The following is a 17404-nucleotide window of genomic DNA, read 5'->3' as shown; positions in this document are numbered from 1 at the left end:
CGTGCCTACTACCAAACGAAAGCAAGGCTTTGAAACCTCAGGCTGGCCTGGGCCAGACACTGAGGCCCCAATCCGGCAAGCTGCTTCTTAGGGGTGAGCCTCTACGCCCACGTGGAGGTCCCCTGACTGCGGTGGGGCAGGTGCAAAGGTCTGCCTAGGTGTAGCTTACAGGATCGAGGTCCTAGCTGTAAGCAGGAAGGCACCAGCAAGAGCAACATGAGCCTGATTATAGCAAATGGCAATAATAGAAAATATTGCCACCATGGCTGGAGAGGATTTCACACAGATGTGAGGGTGCTCCTTCTGTTACCACAGCTCAGGGGAGCATGGCCCATCCTGCCAATGAAAGGGTGTGGTTCCTATAGGAGAAGCACTAAGTGTATTTTGTTGTTCTTGCATCCCCTATTGGTTCCCTCTGCAGTAGAGAGGGGACAGAGCTGCGATGTTCAGAGCTGGAGCTGTACCCGAATGCCACAGCTAGGATTTTACTTAGGCCCCCAACTCTATTCTTTTTCAAAAGCGCTCAGCTTGGGGACCAATTTTGTGCCTGCAATTCATTCCAGGCCAAAAAAAACCACAACATTCAGGTGGAATTAATGTGGGGCACACGTGCTGGCATTTAAGATGTTCACCTGCCTGATGCAGGTGAATTTACACACACAGTTTATTTATTTAATTTATTTTATTTTATTTATTTTAGTTAATTTATTTACACACACAGTTAATTACAGCTGCAAAACTTAGAGGCCACGTCTAAAAAATCAGGCTCTTAAATGTCATTTTGGAGGGAAGTTGAATATCGGTATGGCAAGGCCAAATTGTGGAGGCCTTACACAGGCAAAACTCTCATTGAAGTTTGATGGGGCTCTGCAGAGGTTTGTGCACCTGGCAGCTTTTGAAGGCCAAATAAGAATGTCAAGGTTTGGCACACCCTGGGTTTAATATTATCTATTGAGATTTTATTGGGAAAACATAAAGGAGACTGCGGTTAGTTTCCAGAGCATCTGCTTGCCTTAGCGCTTACAAACTTAAGCGAAGACGGTGCTGAAGCAGTTTTACTCAGGACTAAATCAAAAGAACGCTTCCTCTGCAGCTAAGCTCAGCAAAATCACCTTTGCAGTGTTCTCAAACAGGGCTGCTCTGTTCTGTGCTTCTCCTTTCTTCACCCAGTGTCCATAGATTCTAAAGGCACAGGCATCGATCAATTTGCGAATGGGTTTCAGAGCGTAGGGGTCTCTCATTAGTACCTCCCTGGTAACTGGCTTGACATTCCGATAGTGATGATAGATGCGGACTGATGCCAGAACTGTCAGGCAGATGACCTGAAATGAAAGGTAACCAGTTCATGTGAAAAGGCAAGTGCTTTGGAAAACTGAAATTAATCAACAGACTGTCACTTTAAACTGATTCATTAACATAAGAATGGCCTTAGTGGGTCAGACCAATGGTCCATCTAGCCCAGGATCATCCTGTCTTCTGACAGTGGCCAATGCCAGATGCTTCAAAGGGAATGAACGGAACATGGCAATTATGAAGTGATCCATCCCCTGTCATCCAGTCGTCCAGTCCCAGCATCGGGAGCATGGGGTCACATCCCTGATCATCTTGGCTAATAGCCATTGACAAACCTATCCTCCATGAACTTATCTAATTCTTTTTTGAAGCTGGCCTTCACAACATCCCCTGGCAATGAGTTCTACATGTTGAATGTGCCTTGTGCAAAGTACTTCTTTTTGTTTGTTTTAAACCTGCTGCCAATTAATTGCATTGGGTGACCCCTGGTTCTTGTGTTATGTAAAGGGATAAATAATACTTCCTCATTCACTTTCCCCATGCCATTCATGATTGTATAGACTCTCTCATATTGTCCCTTAGTCATCTCTTTTCCAAGCCTAACAGTTCCAGTGTTTTTAATCTCTCCTCATATGGAAGCTGTTTCTTACCCTTAATCATGTTTGTTGCCCTTCTCTGTATTTTTTCTGTCTTTAATCTATTTCTTTTTTGAGATGGGGAGACCAGAACTGCACAAATATTCCAGGTGTGGGCATGCCATGGATTTATATAATGGCATGATATTTCCTATCTTCTATTTATCCCTTTCCTAGTGGTTCCGAACGTTCTGTTCGCTTTTTTGGCTGCTGCTGCACATTTAGTGGATGATTTCAGAGAAACATCCACAGTGACTCCAAGATCTCTTTCTTGAGTGGTAACAACTACTTTAGACCCCCATCATTTTGTCATAGTTGGGATTATGTTTTCCAAGATGCATTCCTCTGCATTTATCAACACCAACTTTCATCTACCATTTTGTTCCCCAGTCTACCTTTTCCTTGTTCAAATCCCTCTGTAACACGCTTCTTCCATTAAAAATTTCAGTGGAAACCCACTAGGATATATCAAAAAATAAATGATGTGGGCACTGCTTTTAGCCTGGCCTCCATCTGGTTATCTATAATGTATTAAGTACCTGCACTGTATTGTCTCTCTAAAGCACTAATATACTGGATAGGACTTAAACAAAACGGATCTATTACTTTCCTGTGCATTAGAGATGAACCCAAGCTACAAAATTCAGTCCCAAAGTTTGGCTCCATAGTTACAGTTTGGGCCCATCTTTAACAGCCTGATCCTTCACCCTCATTAACAGTCGAATCAGTGTTGGAGCCGTGGCAGTCGACCATGATGAATAAATAATAAACCGGCTGAATGCGATCTCGCTTCTAATGTGTTTGAAAGGTCACTGTCAGTCAGTCCTGATGGAAGGGTCTAAAAAACTCTGTTACCTTAAATTTCCTTAAAGGGCTGAAGTACCGCACTTCCTCCACAACATATTGCTGGAAGAACGGGTGGGCCAGCGCATCATTGACTGTGTAGCGCGTCTTAGGATTCACCACCAGGAGCCGGGAAATCTGCAGGAAGGCACAGTCAGACGGACGTACCCCTCTCTCCTTATTGTTACCCCATCCCAGGCGCATTCCGTCAAGTGTCCCCGCTACTGGATTCTTGTCTGTCTTTGGTTCCTCAGGCCTCGAGATTGCATAAGAAGAGCAGTGTCTAGAAATACTTGGAGTGTTATTTATTATTTGTATGACAGTATAGCCTAGAGGCCCTACCCAAGGTTGGGGTGTAATTTCTTTAAGCACTGTGTAAACACAGTCCCTACCCCAAAGAGCTTACAGTCCATACACACAAGACTGATAAAGGGTGTGAGGCACAGAGACTAAGTAACTTGCCCAAGATCACACAGGACAGAATCAGGAGTAGAATCCAGGTCTTAGGATACCCATGCTACTGCTGCATCCACCAGGCCACCCTACCCCACTAGTAAAGCCAGAGAGACATTCCCTTTTTTCTCCCATTCCTTCCATGGCAAGTAAGCGCTCACCAGATCTTTGACTGTGTCTGACTGATCATCCCATTCCGGAGAGCTGAACTGGTAATTCCCGCTCATGATCATCCGCAGCATGAGCATCTGCTTCCGGTGCCAGAAGGGCGGGGAGCCAGCCAGCAGGGTGTACATGATCACACCACTACTCCACCTGCCAAAGACAGAGCCGACCAGTATCAGTCCTCTGGGCACATTCATTAGTATCGCTCACAACAAGGAAGCCAAGACAGGCATAAACTGCAAAATCCTGATCCAGAGCTGGGTGTCAAATGTCTCTGGGGTGCTCGGTTTATTAGACAAATAGGGCCCAGTTATAAAACTGGAGGCCAGAGCAGGGTTCGGGCCTATCCTGGGGTGTTTGAACCTCACACTCCGTCAAGCTGGGAAAGGGGAGGGTTGGCAGAACAGGCCACAACTGTGGAAAAACTGCCTCCGCTGGTAACGAGGAGAGCAGAGTTTCCTCAGGTGGGGCTCATTAGCTAAGGAGCAAGCATGGGTGTGTGAGGGGCTGTGTGCAGAAGGAGAAATAACCTATGACTTCTCCTGTGTGGGAAAGACCAGGAAGTCGGAGTAGATGCTGAGGTGGAAGAGTGGAGTGGCCCTCCTCACTCGCCAGAGACATTGCGCTAGCTCAGGGAAGCTGTGAGTTAGACTTTTATTCTGGACCTGTTTTGATTTCACTGCTTTAGACTGTGGGGAAGCTTTGGTGGGCCATGAGAGAGAGGGCTATTTTGCCTTTCAGGCCTATCACTGGTGAAGCCACTGGGTCCTGTATGCCCCCCCAGCCCCATCCTGGCAGGATAGGAGTCAGCTGTCTGGACTGTACTGCAGTGTAATTCGGGAGTCTGCACCTGACAAGCCTGTGCTGTCAGGGGTGAGTGTGCTGGAGTCACTCTGTCACGGCCGGCTAGCCAGGAATGGGAGAACCTTGCACAGCAAATAGCCTTTACACCCATGAGGCTTGTCAGGTGCCCGGTTTAATTCAGGTGACTAACGCAAGAAGAGAGCTGACAAAGCAGCTCAGCTGTCTAGCCATTACGTGTCTGTTTACAGTTACTAATCTGCACAGGCCTGGCCTTGCGCCCATTAAAGTCAATGGCAAAGCTCCCATTTGCTTCACTGGGACAAGGATCAGGCCCTAGAAGAGCATTGTTTTCCTGTCTGACTGCTCTCTCAGGGGGTGTATAAAACCCACTTTCAGGGCTTGTTAGTGTGAAAAAGCAAAGAGCCATTTTGGGCACCCAATCGTGCACAGCTCACTATTATTAATGGCACTTACTGCTTTTCACCTACATAGCACTAAGGCCCAGATTGAATTAAGTGGCAGTTAGGTGCCCCAGTACCTTTATGGATCTGGCCCTATGTGTTATTCCCCTTCAAAACCCCCGTTAACAAAGCCTCACAACACCTGTGAGGCAAGTAAGCAAGGTTGTTATTCCCATGTTTTAGACAGTTGATGGTAAATAATACTACTTCTCTAGCACTGTGTGTTCACATAATAGGCAAAGACGAGGAAACTGTGGCAGAGAATTTGTTAGAGCTGGGATTAGAAGTCTGATCTTCCTGGCTCTCAGTTGTATGTGTGGACCACTAGCCCATATACAGTGCGCTGAGCAAATGACAAGCTCTTCACTGACCCCAGCCAGTTGTGGCTGGTATTCCGGTCTCTTATCCTTGGAGACTAGTTTGTATGAGATCCTCTTGCTTTTCCCAGCATCCAAAAGCATGTGCATTTCAGAAGTAAACCCCAGCGCGAAGGGAGGAGATGTTCACTCCAGTTACTAGGAAAGTTTGTCACTACTTATGAATGTTCTACTTACATGTCAACTTCCTTTCCATACCCTGGATGGTCCTTATCCATGGAGCACTCTAATATTTCAGGCGCTAGATAGCCAGGAGTGCCACAGATTTCTGCAAGAAAGGGATGGAACTTTTCACTTTAACATCAGTGAATTTGCAGAGGTTTGTACCACCCTGTAACCAGTAAATAGCTATTCATTGAGCGGATGCTGCTGGACAGAATGTTTCCAGTGTGTGTTATATAGTCCTTAACTATGCTTCACTGGTATCTAATGAGGGTAGTCCAATATCGAGTTATAACCTGTAATGTGGGCAAGGAGAAGAGTGACCAAGCCAAACAGCCATTTGTGCCTTTGAATAATCTCATCCCAATGAGTTATAAAATAACTAGTATCTGCAAGTAAGATTGTGACTGGAAAAGCTAGTATAGGATGGCACAGGTGTGTGTAACTAGGAGCAACTAGTAGAAATCAAGAGAAAAAATTTAGGATGAACTTCCAGAGGAGAAGCCAGTGTAATGGCCTCCCAAGGGAAGTGGTGGAAGTCCCATCGGTTAAGATGTTTAAAGCAAGGCTTGACAAAGTACCGGTGTATAGGCTGAAGGAGCAAGCCTGCCCTGCCAAGGGGATAGCATAGACAATCTAGAAAGTCTTCTCCTCCTCTGACTGCTGTGATCAAATAATCTTCCCACCTTTGAGCATCTCATCCCTATTCAACTGGCAGGAGAAGCCAAAGTCCATCAGCTTGATGTTCATGTTGTCATCCAGGAGAATGTTCTCCGGCTTCAGGTCCCTGTGGACGATGTTCATAGAATGGAGGTATTGGATCACTTGCAGCAGTGCACGCATGATCTTCCTAGAGGGGAAGATAATGGGATGGGGGAGATAAGTCCTCCTTCTGCCAAGCAACCCATCCAAAAAGAGAACCCATACCCTCTTCTCCTTCTCTCCCCACAGACAGCCTGAAAATGATGGAGAGACACTGAGCCCATCCTGCTTTTAGGCAATGAGATGAGCACTGTAGCGCTGAACCCTAGTGTCCAATTCAGTAGCCCGAGAGTGAGCTTTGCCAGCTGGCCCTAGGAACAGACACTGGTTGTCCTTACGTTCCATTGAAGCTGGGTGTGGACCAAAAGGTGCCTGTAAGTGCAACCCCTTGCACTCCTGACAAGTTGCCAGCTGAGAGCAGCAGTTTTGGGCAACTTCAGGAACTGAAAGGTGTGAAACCTGGGCTGTGAGGAACCCCATTTCAGACCTGGAGACCTTTTGGGGGAGCTTGGGACTAGCGGGTCCAAAGTGCCACTGTTTGTCCAGGCAGAAGTGCTGGCTGAACCACTGTGCTGTTCAAGTCTGTCTCACCATACCTGGTTTCCTTCTCACTTAAGGTGACTTTCTCTGTGAGGTAGTCGAAAAGCTCTCCTCTCTTCATTCTGTGTTTAGGAAGACAAGGCATTTAAAGATGCTGGACTTGAGTCACAGCCACAATGTAAAATGGAAATAAAATCTTTGGAATCAACCATTGCATGTAAAATGCAGTGACAACCCTGGAAAAGGTCTATGGGGTTCCCAGTTTCTCTCTGTGACATCAAGCAAATCTCAGTATCTCCAACTACAAGCCTGCAAAAGTCAAGAGTCAGGGCTCAAACAATCAAGAGATTTGGCTTTAAAATCATGAGATTTGTAAAACAATAAATATGGGGTTCTTTTCATTTTGCCTTCTGAACTTTGTACTCTGTGAGGTCACATTTTCAAGCTTTCCTCTAACTATGAGGAACCATATTTAAAAAAAAAAAAAAAAGCTGGGAGTCTCACATAATCACTTGACTCCGGGAATTGAAGCTTTAAGAAAAACAACAAAGTTTATAAGAGTCATGATAAAATCATGAGAGTTGGTAACACTGAATTGTACTCAATTCACAAGTAAAAGGGAGTAGATTTCTCCCCCCCTCCCCGAATCAATCAGCCCCGTAAGCTCGATCTGAGAGTCAAGCTGGGTTCTCTCTGGTTCTTACATCATGACCAGTAATAAAGATTTTGCAAATGAACTTAGTTAACAATTCCACTGATGCAGAACTAGGAAAGAACCCAGATCCCTCTCCTGGAATTGTTTTTGGTTTAACAGGAGGAAGCCCTTTATCTTGGTCACTAAAGAGCACAGAGATGACTCCAAACACCCCCAGGCCATAGATGTGGTGGATAAGAAGCTGACAGTTCTAAATAATGTTCTTTCTCTTGCCCTTTACACCACAAACATAATATGAAGGAACCACAGTAGGGTCCAAATAACCATATTTACTGAAAATACACAACATTCAAGGTGTCATTACATACGTATTCTGGTTGCTCTGGTTAGGTTCTGGCAGCTTCTAAAACCTAGAACACCATGAGCACCACTAGAGGGCTTGCAAACTATTTAAAGGAATACTCCCCTAGTCTTTTACACAACAAATAGTAGTTTTTCTGACCACTCAAAACTATTTATTTATTGGTTTTTCTGTGGGATTTTTCACCTAAATTCTCAGCCCCTCTGTGACAGAGTGCAGGGTGCAAACAGGTGAGCCTGCCCTCTGATCACTCTAAGAGTAATTAGTTTCCCCAGTAGGAAGCTGATGGGGGGTGGGGGGTTGTAATTACTCAATCAGTAATTGAGCCCTGGGCTGATGAGAGGTGGCCCAGAAAGGATGCCTGATACATGCAGTGACTTCTTGCAATCGGTTAGCTTTTGGAGCTTTCCCACAGGAGACGGATGTTTTTGCTTAGACTGCCCCACTGGATGCATTCAGATCCAGGGACTCTTCTGCTAAGGGTGGCTACGAGGCGTAAGAAGATGGGTTAATGCAGCCACCTCAGAGCAGTGACAGAAAAGCATCTCTCCGGGCTTGTTCCCGCACAAAGTTGCAGTGGTTTAACCGAATTGGTGCAACATCACACCCTGAGTTAAATCAAGTCTAAGCCACAGAGCTCATACCTTTCCCACTCCACTTGGTTACCTTCTAAAGAGCTGGCTGAAACCACAAGCCCTGACTGATCGAAGCTGAAGCATTACACAAGACACAGATAGTTCTGGGGATGCAGATGGGGCCAAATGTATAAATAGACTCCAGGATCTATGACAGACCTTGCCAAAGGTTACAGGGAAACCTGAGCAACCCCGCTCGCTCCCACAAAGGGGAGGGCTGCCTGTGCTGACAGCTGCAGCCAGCCCTGTATTGACAGGGGAGGCTGCGGCCTTAGCAGCGAAGAGAATGTTCTTGGGCATACAGCGCTGAGTCCTGGCAGAGTCGGATACATTGCAAAGTGCTGCTGGGTGCCTGGTGGTTTTTTGGGCCCGTGTGAAATTCCATTCACAAACGCCCTTTTGCAACGGTTACTGGAACAGAGGCCACCTGCTTGGTGTCTGCTGACGGGAGACTGACGCTCACTTCTCATTTAGCCAGCCGGCTCGGTGGGTGTACACAGGAAAGTTCCTGATAGAAGGGGATGAAGAACAGTAAAGTGGGAATGGGGACACCAGCTGAACCAGCATCATAACCAGCAAAGCCACCTTCACTCTGAGGGCCACGTGAGGTCTCGTCATGGCCTTCCTGGCTACCTTTCTCCCTTCAGTTAGATCCACGGATTTCCTGTTTATCACCTGCCATGCTGAAGGAGTACTAGAGGGTGCCTCTATAAAAGGGATGTTCCCTCCTCTCAACCAGACTGTTGTGACCTTTAACGTGGCTGGGAGGCAAACTCAAGGGAAGTGTTTTTCGTAATTCCACCAGAATGGAGCTATCCGCTGTGATCCTACTATTGTCAGGCAGCAGGGCTCCAAGGGTACATCAGGGGAAACAGGACGCATTGCACTTGTTTCCACCTCGGCTACAGGCTTGGGACAGGACTCTGGGCAAGTCTCTTACCCTCTCTATTTCCCCAGCTGTAAAGTGCGGGTGACAATATTTCCCAGTCTCACAGGGGCAGTGAGATTAGTGCATTCGGCTTGTAAAGCTCTTTGAGAGCCTCAGATAGAAGATACTAGGGAAGAGCAAAGTTATTGTTGTTTCTCTCAGTCATTGACTTTAAGCATTTCACCTCTTCTCAATTGGTCCCAGTAGCCGCTCTGGTGATTGATTTGCCTGAGGCCGAGATGGTAGGAACAGCTACATTTAAAAAAACAAACAAAAAACCCCGCCTTCAACTCCTCTCTCACCTTGTGCCGCATTCCTAACCTCACACTGCTTGGCACAGCTACTCAATAGAACTACTTTTCCTCTGCCAGCTGAAGCCAGCTGTATGTGCATGGGGTTGAGCTCCTGAGAAACCTGCGGGGATCTATGTCGATTGCGTAACTCTTTTTATCAAGCTGGATCCAAACCAGAATCCCAGCTTGGTCAGCCAGAGCTTGAGGGTGTTTGAGTCAGACCAGATCAGATGCTTGGGAGCTTTTCTGCACTGGTTGCTTGGTTCATACAGAAAAGCACACATCACCTAGCTTATGTTATGGAAGATCATCTCCATTGCCCAGCCAGAGCCTTCCATGGTGCTGGGGTTTAGAGGTAATGGGGGGAGAAGTAACTGCCAGCCAAACGCCCAACTCTGCCTGACAGCGAATTGGGTGCTGAGGTGGCTGGCTGCCTTCTGCTCCCTCAGAGGTCACTAGGAGCAGGAGGTGCTCAGTGTTCTGCAGGACCCATCCAACACCTGGCTGTATTGGGTCCTAAACAGAGCAGAGCTCGGTTAGATTGGCTGGGAGACCACCAAGGAAATCTCCCCTGGACTCACTGCCAGGAGAGGGGTCAGGCCAGGAATAGCTTAGAGTGCCAGCCTGTTACTTGTCTTGCATGTGTTTAAAGCCAGCCCTGCATGTTATCAGGCTTAGGATGATCTGTTGCAAGGAGGGGGCACACTCCTTTATAGTCTCAACTTCAGTTTGGTACGGCAACCACTAATAAGAATAATCTATAAATCCGCAGGGCCAGATATTGCTGTTGGATACATTACGGTAAACCCCATTGATGTCCTTAAGGATTGAATGGGTGTAACTGAACAGAACATGCCCCCACTGATCAATCAGACAGACAGGAGGACAAAAAAAAAGATGGTACTTACAGGTCAAACACCAAGAAGAAAAAGGTGTGGGATTCATAACTATCCTTCAGCTGAACTGCAATAAAACAGGATATCAACTATCACTACGGTGCTGTAACTTACACTGGGCTCTATGTATGTGCAATCAGACACGTTCCCTGCCCCAAAGAGACTCTAATCCACTGACTCCCTAAGGATGGAAAATGTGAGCTCCTCTCCGAGCTCCCCAATCCATGAAGGTGGCTGGGTGCCCTAGGCTTTCACTGAGCTCAGTGGGAGCTGAGAGTGCATGACACATTGCAGAAGTCACCCGGCACATTGCTGGATTGGATCCTGAGCTGAGCTTGGTTTGTCTTTGGCTGGGAGACCACCAAGGAAAACCCAGTGCTGCAGAAAGCAGCGTGGGTGAATCAGAGACAGCAATGTCCCAGCATGGTTAGGGACCACTGGGCTACTAGTGGCCTCCCCTTTCAGATGAGATGCAAGCCTAGTCCTGGCTAGCTGTGCTCACCCCCTTGCACCAAAGGGTACATCATCACAGTAACCAAATACCTCCTGGGGAAATTACCTTCTGCCTCCCTACAGACCACAGAATTCCTCAATGGCTCTTCCTCCCCCTTCCCCAAGAAGAGTGAAAAATGAGACCAGGAGTGTTGTCTTGTTGACACCAGTGCCAGCTTTACTATCTAAAACTTCTGGCAGTGGGACTACATCCCTGCCCTCAGGGAAATGGATTCTAGCTAAACCCCTTGTTCCTTCCTGTAGCTTTTCTCTGGTCAGATTCTCTAATGGCACTGCACTGAAAGGGACTTCCTGGAATCATCTGAAGAGAAACTAACCAATCCCAGGAATCTGCAACGCAACCCTTCCATTTCCTAGAATACATTCATCAGGCAGAACTGGAAACCATGTCCTGGAGGTCACAGCCTGTACTTTTCAGAAGAGCTGAGTCATTAACAAGTGAAACACACAACACCAGAGGTGTCAGGGTGGAATTTCAGGCTCCTCATATGGTACCGGAGCCTGCAAACCAAAGCCAAGGTCCTGAGGAATCAAATGTGAACACAGCAGGCTCTGAAGTGAGGTGCTTGCCCTGTGTCAATTTGCAGGTTTTAGCCACCCACCAGGCTTGTAGAGCGCTGCGCCCCTGCAGCTGTGTGCTGTAGCGCTTAGTGAAGACGCTACCTACAGCAACGGGGAGAGGGTCTCCCATCAGCATAGGTACTCCGCCTCCTGAAGAGGTGATGGCTACGTCGACAGGCGCAGCCCTCCCGTCGACATAGTGCTGTCTACACTGGCGGCTAGCTCAATCTAACTGTCACTCGGCAGTGTGGATTTTCCACACCCCTGAGCGACATAGTTACACCAACATAAGCTTGTAGCGTAGTGTAGACCAAGCCATACTCTTTGCCTGAAGCAGAGATCTTCATGGGTCACAGACTGCGTCTGTCAACAAAGTGATTTCCCCACTAAGAGCCCTGACGTCCGTGAGCTTTGGCCTAACGCCTCACCTAATCTGTCTTCCCCGGCTGGAGGTTCCATGGAGTGTTGGGATCTTGCTTCCAGCAGGTGCTGTGCTCTGTCCAGCAACAATGCTGACTGGGATCATTATGGGTCTGGGGGAAGCAGTGAGTGGCAGAAGGGCTCACGAGGGCCCTGCTCATCTAGGATTTGAGCCAATTCCCAGCAAGATATCACTGTCGGGCACCATCAGGTGGGCATCCACAGAAGATGCATCCTTTCCCTGACGGGATTTCGGCTCAAGGAGCCAAAGGGATTAATCAAAATCTGAAAACTCTTGTGAATATCTAGAACAGAAAATGGGGTGGAAAAAGCCACTGATCAATTTTTAGAGTAGCAGCCATGTTAGTCTGTATCCGCAAAAAGAAAAGGATGATTTGTGGCACCTTAGAGACTAACAAATTTATTTGAGCATAAGCTTTCGTGAGCTACAGCTCACTTCATCGGATGCATTCAGTGGAAAATACAGTGGGGAGATTTATATACACACAGAGAATATGAAACAATCTCCCCACTGTATTTTCCACTGAATGCATCCAATGAAGTGAGCTGTAGCTCACGAAAGCTTATGCTCAAATAAATTTGTTAGTCTCTAAGGTGCCACAAGTACTCCTTTTCTTTTTGTGGTCCGTTTTTGTTACCCAGGTGCCCAGTCATACTAATACTTTGACTTACTGATATTGGGATGTCCTGAGACCTGCCGAAGGATGTCTATCTCCTTGATAGTGGCTTTCCTCAGCTCCTGGACCTCCTCTGGGGACAAATTGCCAGCTGTGATGTCTATAATCTTAACTGCGTACTCTTGGCTGGTGGGTTTGTGAATGCACCGACGAACCACGCTGCTTACCCCTCTGCCAGGACCAAGACAAAGAAAAGATTGGAATAGGAGGAAAATTTCTAGCCAGTTTCACTTCCTGGTGCTCATGCACTAGCATAGGGCTAACAGGATGGGGTAAGGGAGTTTGGGTCAATGGAAAATACAGTGAGGCTCCCACATGTTAGTTTGACTCCCCAAGCTGCTGCTGTGGACCCTATCTAGTATCTGCAGCTATAGTCTGCAAATAGAATCCTAGAAATACAGGGCTGGGAGGGACCTTAAGAAGTCATCCAGCCCAGCTCCTGGTGCTGAGGCAGGACCAAGTAAACCTAGACTGTCTCTGACAGGTGTTTGTCCAACCTGCTCTTAAAAACCTCCACTGATGCTGATTCAACGATCTCCCTTGGAAGCCTAGTCCAGAGTTTAACTACCCTTGGAGTTAGAAAGTTTTTCCTACTATCTACCCTAAATCTCCCTTGCTGCAGATTAAGCCCATTACTACTTCTCCTGCCTTCAGTGGATATGGAGCACAATTGATCACCATCCTCCGTTTGATACTCCTTAACTTATCTGAAGACTATTAGTGGCCCTCTTTTCTCGAGACTAAACATGTCTGGGATTTTTTTTAACCTTTCCTCATAGATCAGGTTTTTCTAAACCTTTTACCATTTTTGTTGCTCTCCTCTGGACTCTCTCCAATTTGTCCACATCTTTCCTAAAGTGTGGCGCCCAGAATTGGACATAGTACTCCAAGTGAGGCCTCACCAGTACTGAGTAGGACAATGACTTCCTGGGCATTACATACAAGACTTCTGCTAATACCCCCCTGGAATATAACCCTTTTTCACAACTGCATCGTATTGTTGACTCGTATTCTAGATGTGATCCACTGTAACCCCCAGATCCTTGTCAGCAGTATTACCACCTAGCCAGTGATTCCCCATTTTTGTGGTTGTGAATTTGATTTTTTTTTCCTTCCTAAGTGAAGTATTTTATACTTGTCATTATTGAATTTCATCATGTTGAATGCAGACTACGTCTCCAATTTGTTGAGGTCCTTTTGAATCCTGTCTTCCAGAGTGTTTGCAACCCCTCCCAACTTGGTGTCATTTGCAAACTTTATAAGCCTACTTTCCACTCTATTATCCAAGTCATTAATGAAAATATTGACTAGCATCTCATCCAGGACTGACCCCTGCGGGATCTCACTACGTATGCCCTCCCAGTTGGATGGCAAACTATTGATAACTATTCTTTGAGTACGGTCTTTCAATCAGTTGTGCGCACACCTTATAGTAAATTCATCTAGACCACACTTCCCTAGTTTATGAAAATGTCATGGGGGACTGTGTAAAAAGCATTACTGAAATCAAGATATATCATAGTTACTGCTCCTTTCCTATCCACTAGACCAGTTACCCTATCAAAGAAAGTTGTTTTGGCATGATTTGTTCTTGAACAGCTAGCATGGATTTGTCCTTATAACCCTATTATCTTTTAGAGTTTAGATGCTTACAAATGGATTCTTTCCAGGTGTCAAAGCTAGGCTGACTAGTATATAATTACCCAGATTCTCTTGGTACCTATCTTTCAAATGGGCAACAACGTTTACCTTTCTCCAGTACTCTGGGACCTCACCCATCCTCCAGGAGTTCTCAAAGACAACAGCTAATAGTTCCAAGGTTGCCTCAACTAGTTCCTTAGGTACCCTAAGATGAATTTCATCAGGACCTGCCAACTTGAATAGATCTAACTTGTCTAAATATTCTTTAACCTGGTGTTTCCCTACTTTGGCTTGTATTCCTTCCCTGTGGTTGTTAATATTAATTGTGTTGAGTATCTGATCGCCATTAACCTTTTTAGTGAACATTGAAGCAAAATAGGCATTAAACCTCAGCCTTCTTGATGTCATCAGTTATTCGCTCCCCTTCCCCATTAAATAGAGGACCTCCACTTTCCTTCATCTTTCGCCAAATGTACTTAAAAAAACATTTCTTACACCTAGTAAGGAACATAAAAGGCAGTAACTCATTCTGTGCCTTGGCCTTTCTGATTTTGTCTTTTGACTTTACCTGCCCAGAATTTCCTTCGGGTCATAATTCTGATAAAATTCCTTGGCCGAATGCCAGTCTGGTAGCTGCTCCTCCTTGGTCATGTTTGGATCCTCACTGCGCCCACTATAAAGCCTTGCTTCAAGGTAACAAGTAGCTAAAACAAGAAAAAAGCAACTAAATAGTACCATGGCTGTCTTTGTTTCCTCTAACCAGGCCTTTAGTCTTAATGACTAAAAATGGACCTGCACCTCTGTATTATTGGCTTTCCAATTGTCTCTTTTATTCCGAGTCCTGATGTCTGATAGATCTTAGAACTAGAAACAGAGGCCCAGACCTTCAAAGGCACTGAGATTCCTAACTGCCACTGAAATAAATGGGAGTTAGGAGCCTGCATGCCTCTGAGGGTCTGGTCCAGAATGCAAACAAAATTGTATTCATCACTGTCCCAGGACCAGGTGCATTCATTCGCCATATGTGTGCACACCAGTGATGATGAGGTGGCATGCTGCAGTGCTCATGGGAGTTGGCCTTGTATCTGCTTCCTTCTAAAGGCAGGGTGGGCAATAGAAAGGGACGAAATGAAAGGGAGCATTTCACTGATGGGGAATGTTCTATTCTGTGCAGGATTCAAATCCCATTGAAGTTATGGAAACATGCCACTGACTTCAATGAACCAAAGTGTCTCACAAGTTTGGGCCCCCCCATCCTGCTGGTAGAAACTATCAGTCCTGCACTCAAGCAGCACCAGTTAGGCCCACCCTCAGAACATGCACCACCTGGAGAAGGGGAGCTTAAGAAGGTGAAACTGGCCACAGAGGACAGGGGGAAGCTTGCCCAGGTGTAGGAATGTTGCCAGCAAGCTCCAGTAGCAAGGGAAGCCCTGCCTGAGGCAGTAGCCAGCCTTTCCTCCCACTCTGGTTGGGGGACACTATGAGCCTGATGTGAGCAAGGGACCCTGTAAATCTGCTTCCTGCCTGTGACAAGACCTAGGAATCCCCTGCAGGGACTACAGACAAGTGAACTGTAGCTGGACTCTTAAAAGACCCCAAGAGTGAGCAGAACTCCTTCCAGAAACAGTGAGATTGGCCAGGGGTGGGGGCTTCCATAGGGGACCCAGGAGCAAGAGACCCAACAAGACTACAGTTGAGCCCAGGTTGAGGGTCAGCTACTCTAAGGTCTCTCAAGTTGGGGCCACCAAACTTTGAGGTACCCCAAATCACTTTTGAAATCTTGTCCCTTTCCTGACTGTCCTGGCCCTATAGCATCCCTCATAGTAGAGGCTGTAGTGAGCACAGGGATAATTCTACTGAGGATACTGGGCATGCAGAGCTGCTGTAGCTCCCTGGCTCGCTATCTCACAGACAGAGGAACACAGGCTCTGTTGCCACACAGGGTCTACTTAACCCCTCGGCTGGAGTGAGCAATCATTGACTCCAGTTGCTGGGTGTACTCCAGGCCCTTTTAAAATTCCTTCAGTCCTGCAGGAAGACTTCCAGTGAATAACACTGGATTCTTGCTGGGATGGCAAGGGCAGAGTATTCCTTCTTGTAGTAAAGCAAGGACTTTAAAGGGCAAGCACCAGGACCCCCAGTATAGCTGCAGTTCAGCAAAGTATCTGCTTGAGTCCCATTTACTCCAGTGTGCTCAGTGCCTTGCTGAATAGGGATAGTTGGCTGAACCAGGACCCCAAACCTGGGGACGAATGAAGGTAACTATTTTAATTTTACAGCTATGGGGGACAGGAAGCTGAGACAGAGAGGTTAAGTAGTATGCCCAGGTGCACACAGTGAGCTGGCAGCAGAAGAGTTTCTGGCTCCCAGGCCTGTGCTCAAACCACTGCTGCTCTCATTATCAACAGCCAAGGTTTTCAAAAGCCACTGGTACCCCACTTGAGATGTGATTAAAGGGCCCTGATTTTCAGAGAGTGGGTGATTGGTGCTCTCTGAAAACCAGGCCTTTTGGAATGTCTCACCCTAGGCAACCCAAATCAATAGAAGCTTGAGAAATCTTTGGCTTACGTGTCAGGCTCCTTTAGCCTAATAAACTATAGCACATCAACAACATTGGCCAATGGCTATTTCTGAGCACCCTCTCTCCCCCCAATGAGACATTGTCAGCTTTTTAAATAAAGCATTAAGCCTCACAAAACTGTCTGAAGTGTCTGGATTTTTAAAAATCCATTAAAAACTAAATAAAAATGACTCCCACCGAAAGAAAAAAACCCACTCAAATACAGTTTTAGGTCTGGATGACATCTGAGCTGCTGCTTCTGCCAGGAGGATATTCTGCTGATCGACATAACTAAAGTTTATACTAAATAGAGACAGTGAGAGCTGGACTTCTCCCACAAGCCTCCGTTTTTTATGAAGCACTGAGCTTGCAGCAGCTCGGTTTCATAAGGTCAGGGTTTGGATAACGCACTTTGTGTTTCTAAGACTCCCCATATCATCACTGTGGAATACAGCAGTTTTGAAATAAAGTTTCCAAGAGTCCATTCAGCACCGGTACACTTAAGGCCTGATCCTAGTGGGAGTTAAGGGTGCTCCGAATCCCCCTGGAGACATTCAGTGCTTAACAGAAAGGAGTTTTTAGGTTCTTTGTGTGTGTGTACATGTGGGGAGAGGGGTTGAAGTTGCTGCTCCTATTGAAGTCAGTGGCCAGGAATGCCGACATCCCTAATTACAAGGGACGTCCCTTATGTTTACCTCTCTATACAACACTGGTAGTTGCTGAGTGCTGCAAAAAAGCAGCAAGAAAT

At 46.5% G+C, this 17404-nt stretch overlaps 1 protein-coding gene across 1 annotated transcript; it reads right to left on the bottom strand.

Moving 5' to 3' along the window:
- Positions 1–715: 715 nt before the first annotated feature.
- PHKG1 (phosphorylase kinase catalytic subunit gamma 1) lies at positions 716–15489 on the bottom strand. The gene is made up of 9 exons (XM_073315129.1): positions 14665–15489; positions 12451–12626; positions 10276–10330; positions 6552–6617; positions 5880–6043; positions 5209–5299; positions 3386–3539; positions 2784–2909; positions 716–1322 (listed from the first exon to the last, which is right to left on the bottom strand). The coding sequence occupies exons 1-9, from the start codon at positions 14832–14834 to the stop codon at positions 1071–1073; spliced, it is 1254 nt and encodes a 417-aa protein (XP_073171230.1). The 5' UTR covers positions 14835–15489; the 3' UTR covers positions 716–1070.
- Between the last annotated feature and the right edge of the window lie 1915 nt (positions 15490–17404).

The sequence above is a fragment of the Lepidochelys kempii genome, chromosome 17 (genome assembly GCF_965140285.1).
Source record: "Lepidochelys kempii isolate rLepKem1 chromosome 17, rLepKem1.hap1, whole genome shotgun sequence".
Lineage (NCBI taxonomy): Eukaryota > Metazoa > Chordata > Testudines > Cheloniidae > Lepidochelys > Lepidochelys kempii.
The sequence above is the reverse complement of the archived record's forward strand: the minus strand, read 5'-3'. Positions and strand labels throughout refer to the sequence as shown.

Bases quoted from the DNA above. Each gene is read 5' to 3' on its own strand.
- PHKG1 (XM_073315129.1), bottom strand. From the start codon at position 14,834: ATGGTACTATTTAGTTGCTTTTTTCTTGTTTTAGCTACTTGTTACCTT. The intron at 5,300-5,879 runs GTGGGAAGATTA...CCTTTCTTGCAG, and splicing joins TAGGGATGAGATGCTCAAAG to AAATCTGTGGCACTCCTGGC. The intron at 3,540-5,208 runs GTAAGTAGAACA...TGTCTTTGGCAG, and splicing joins TATGGAAAGGAAGTTGACAT to GTGGAGTAGTGGTGTGATCA.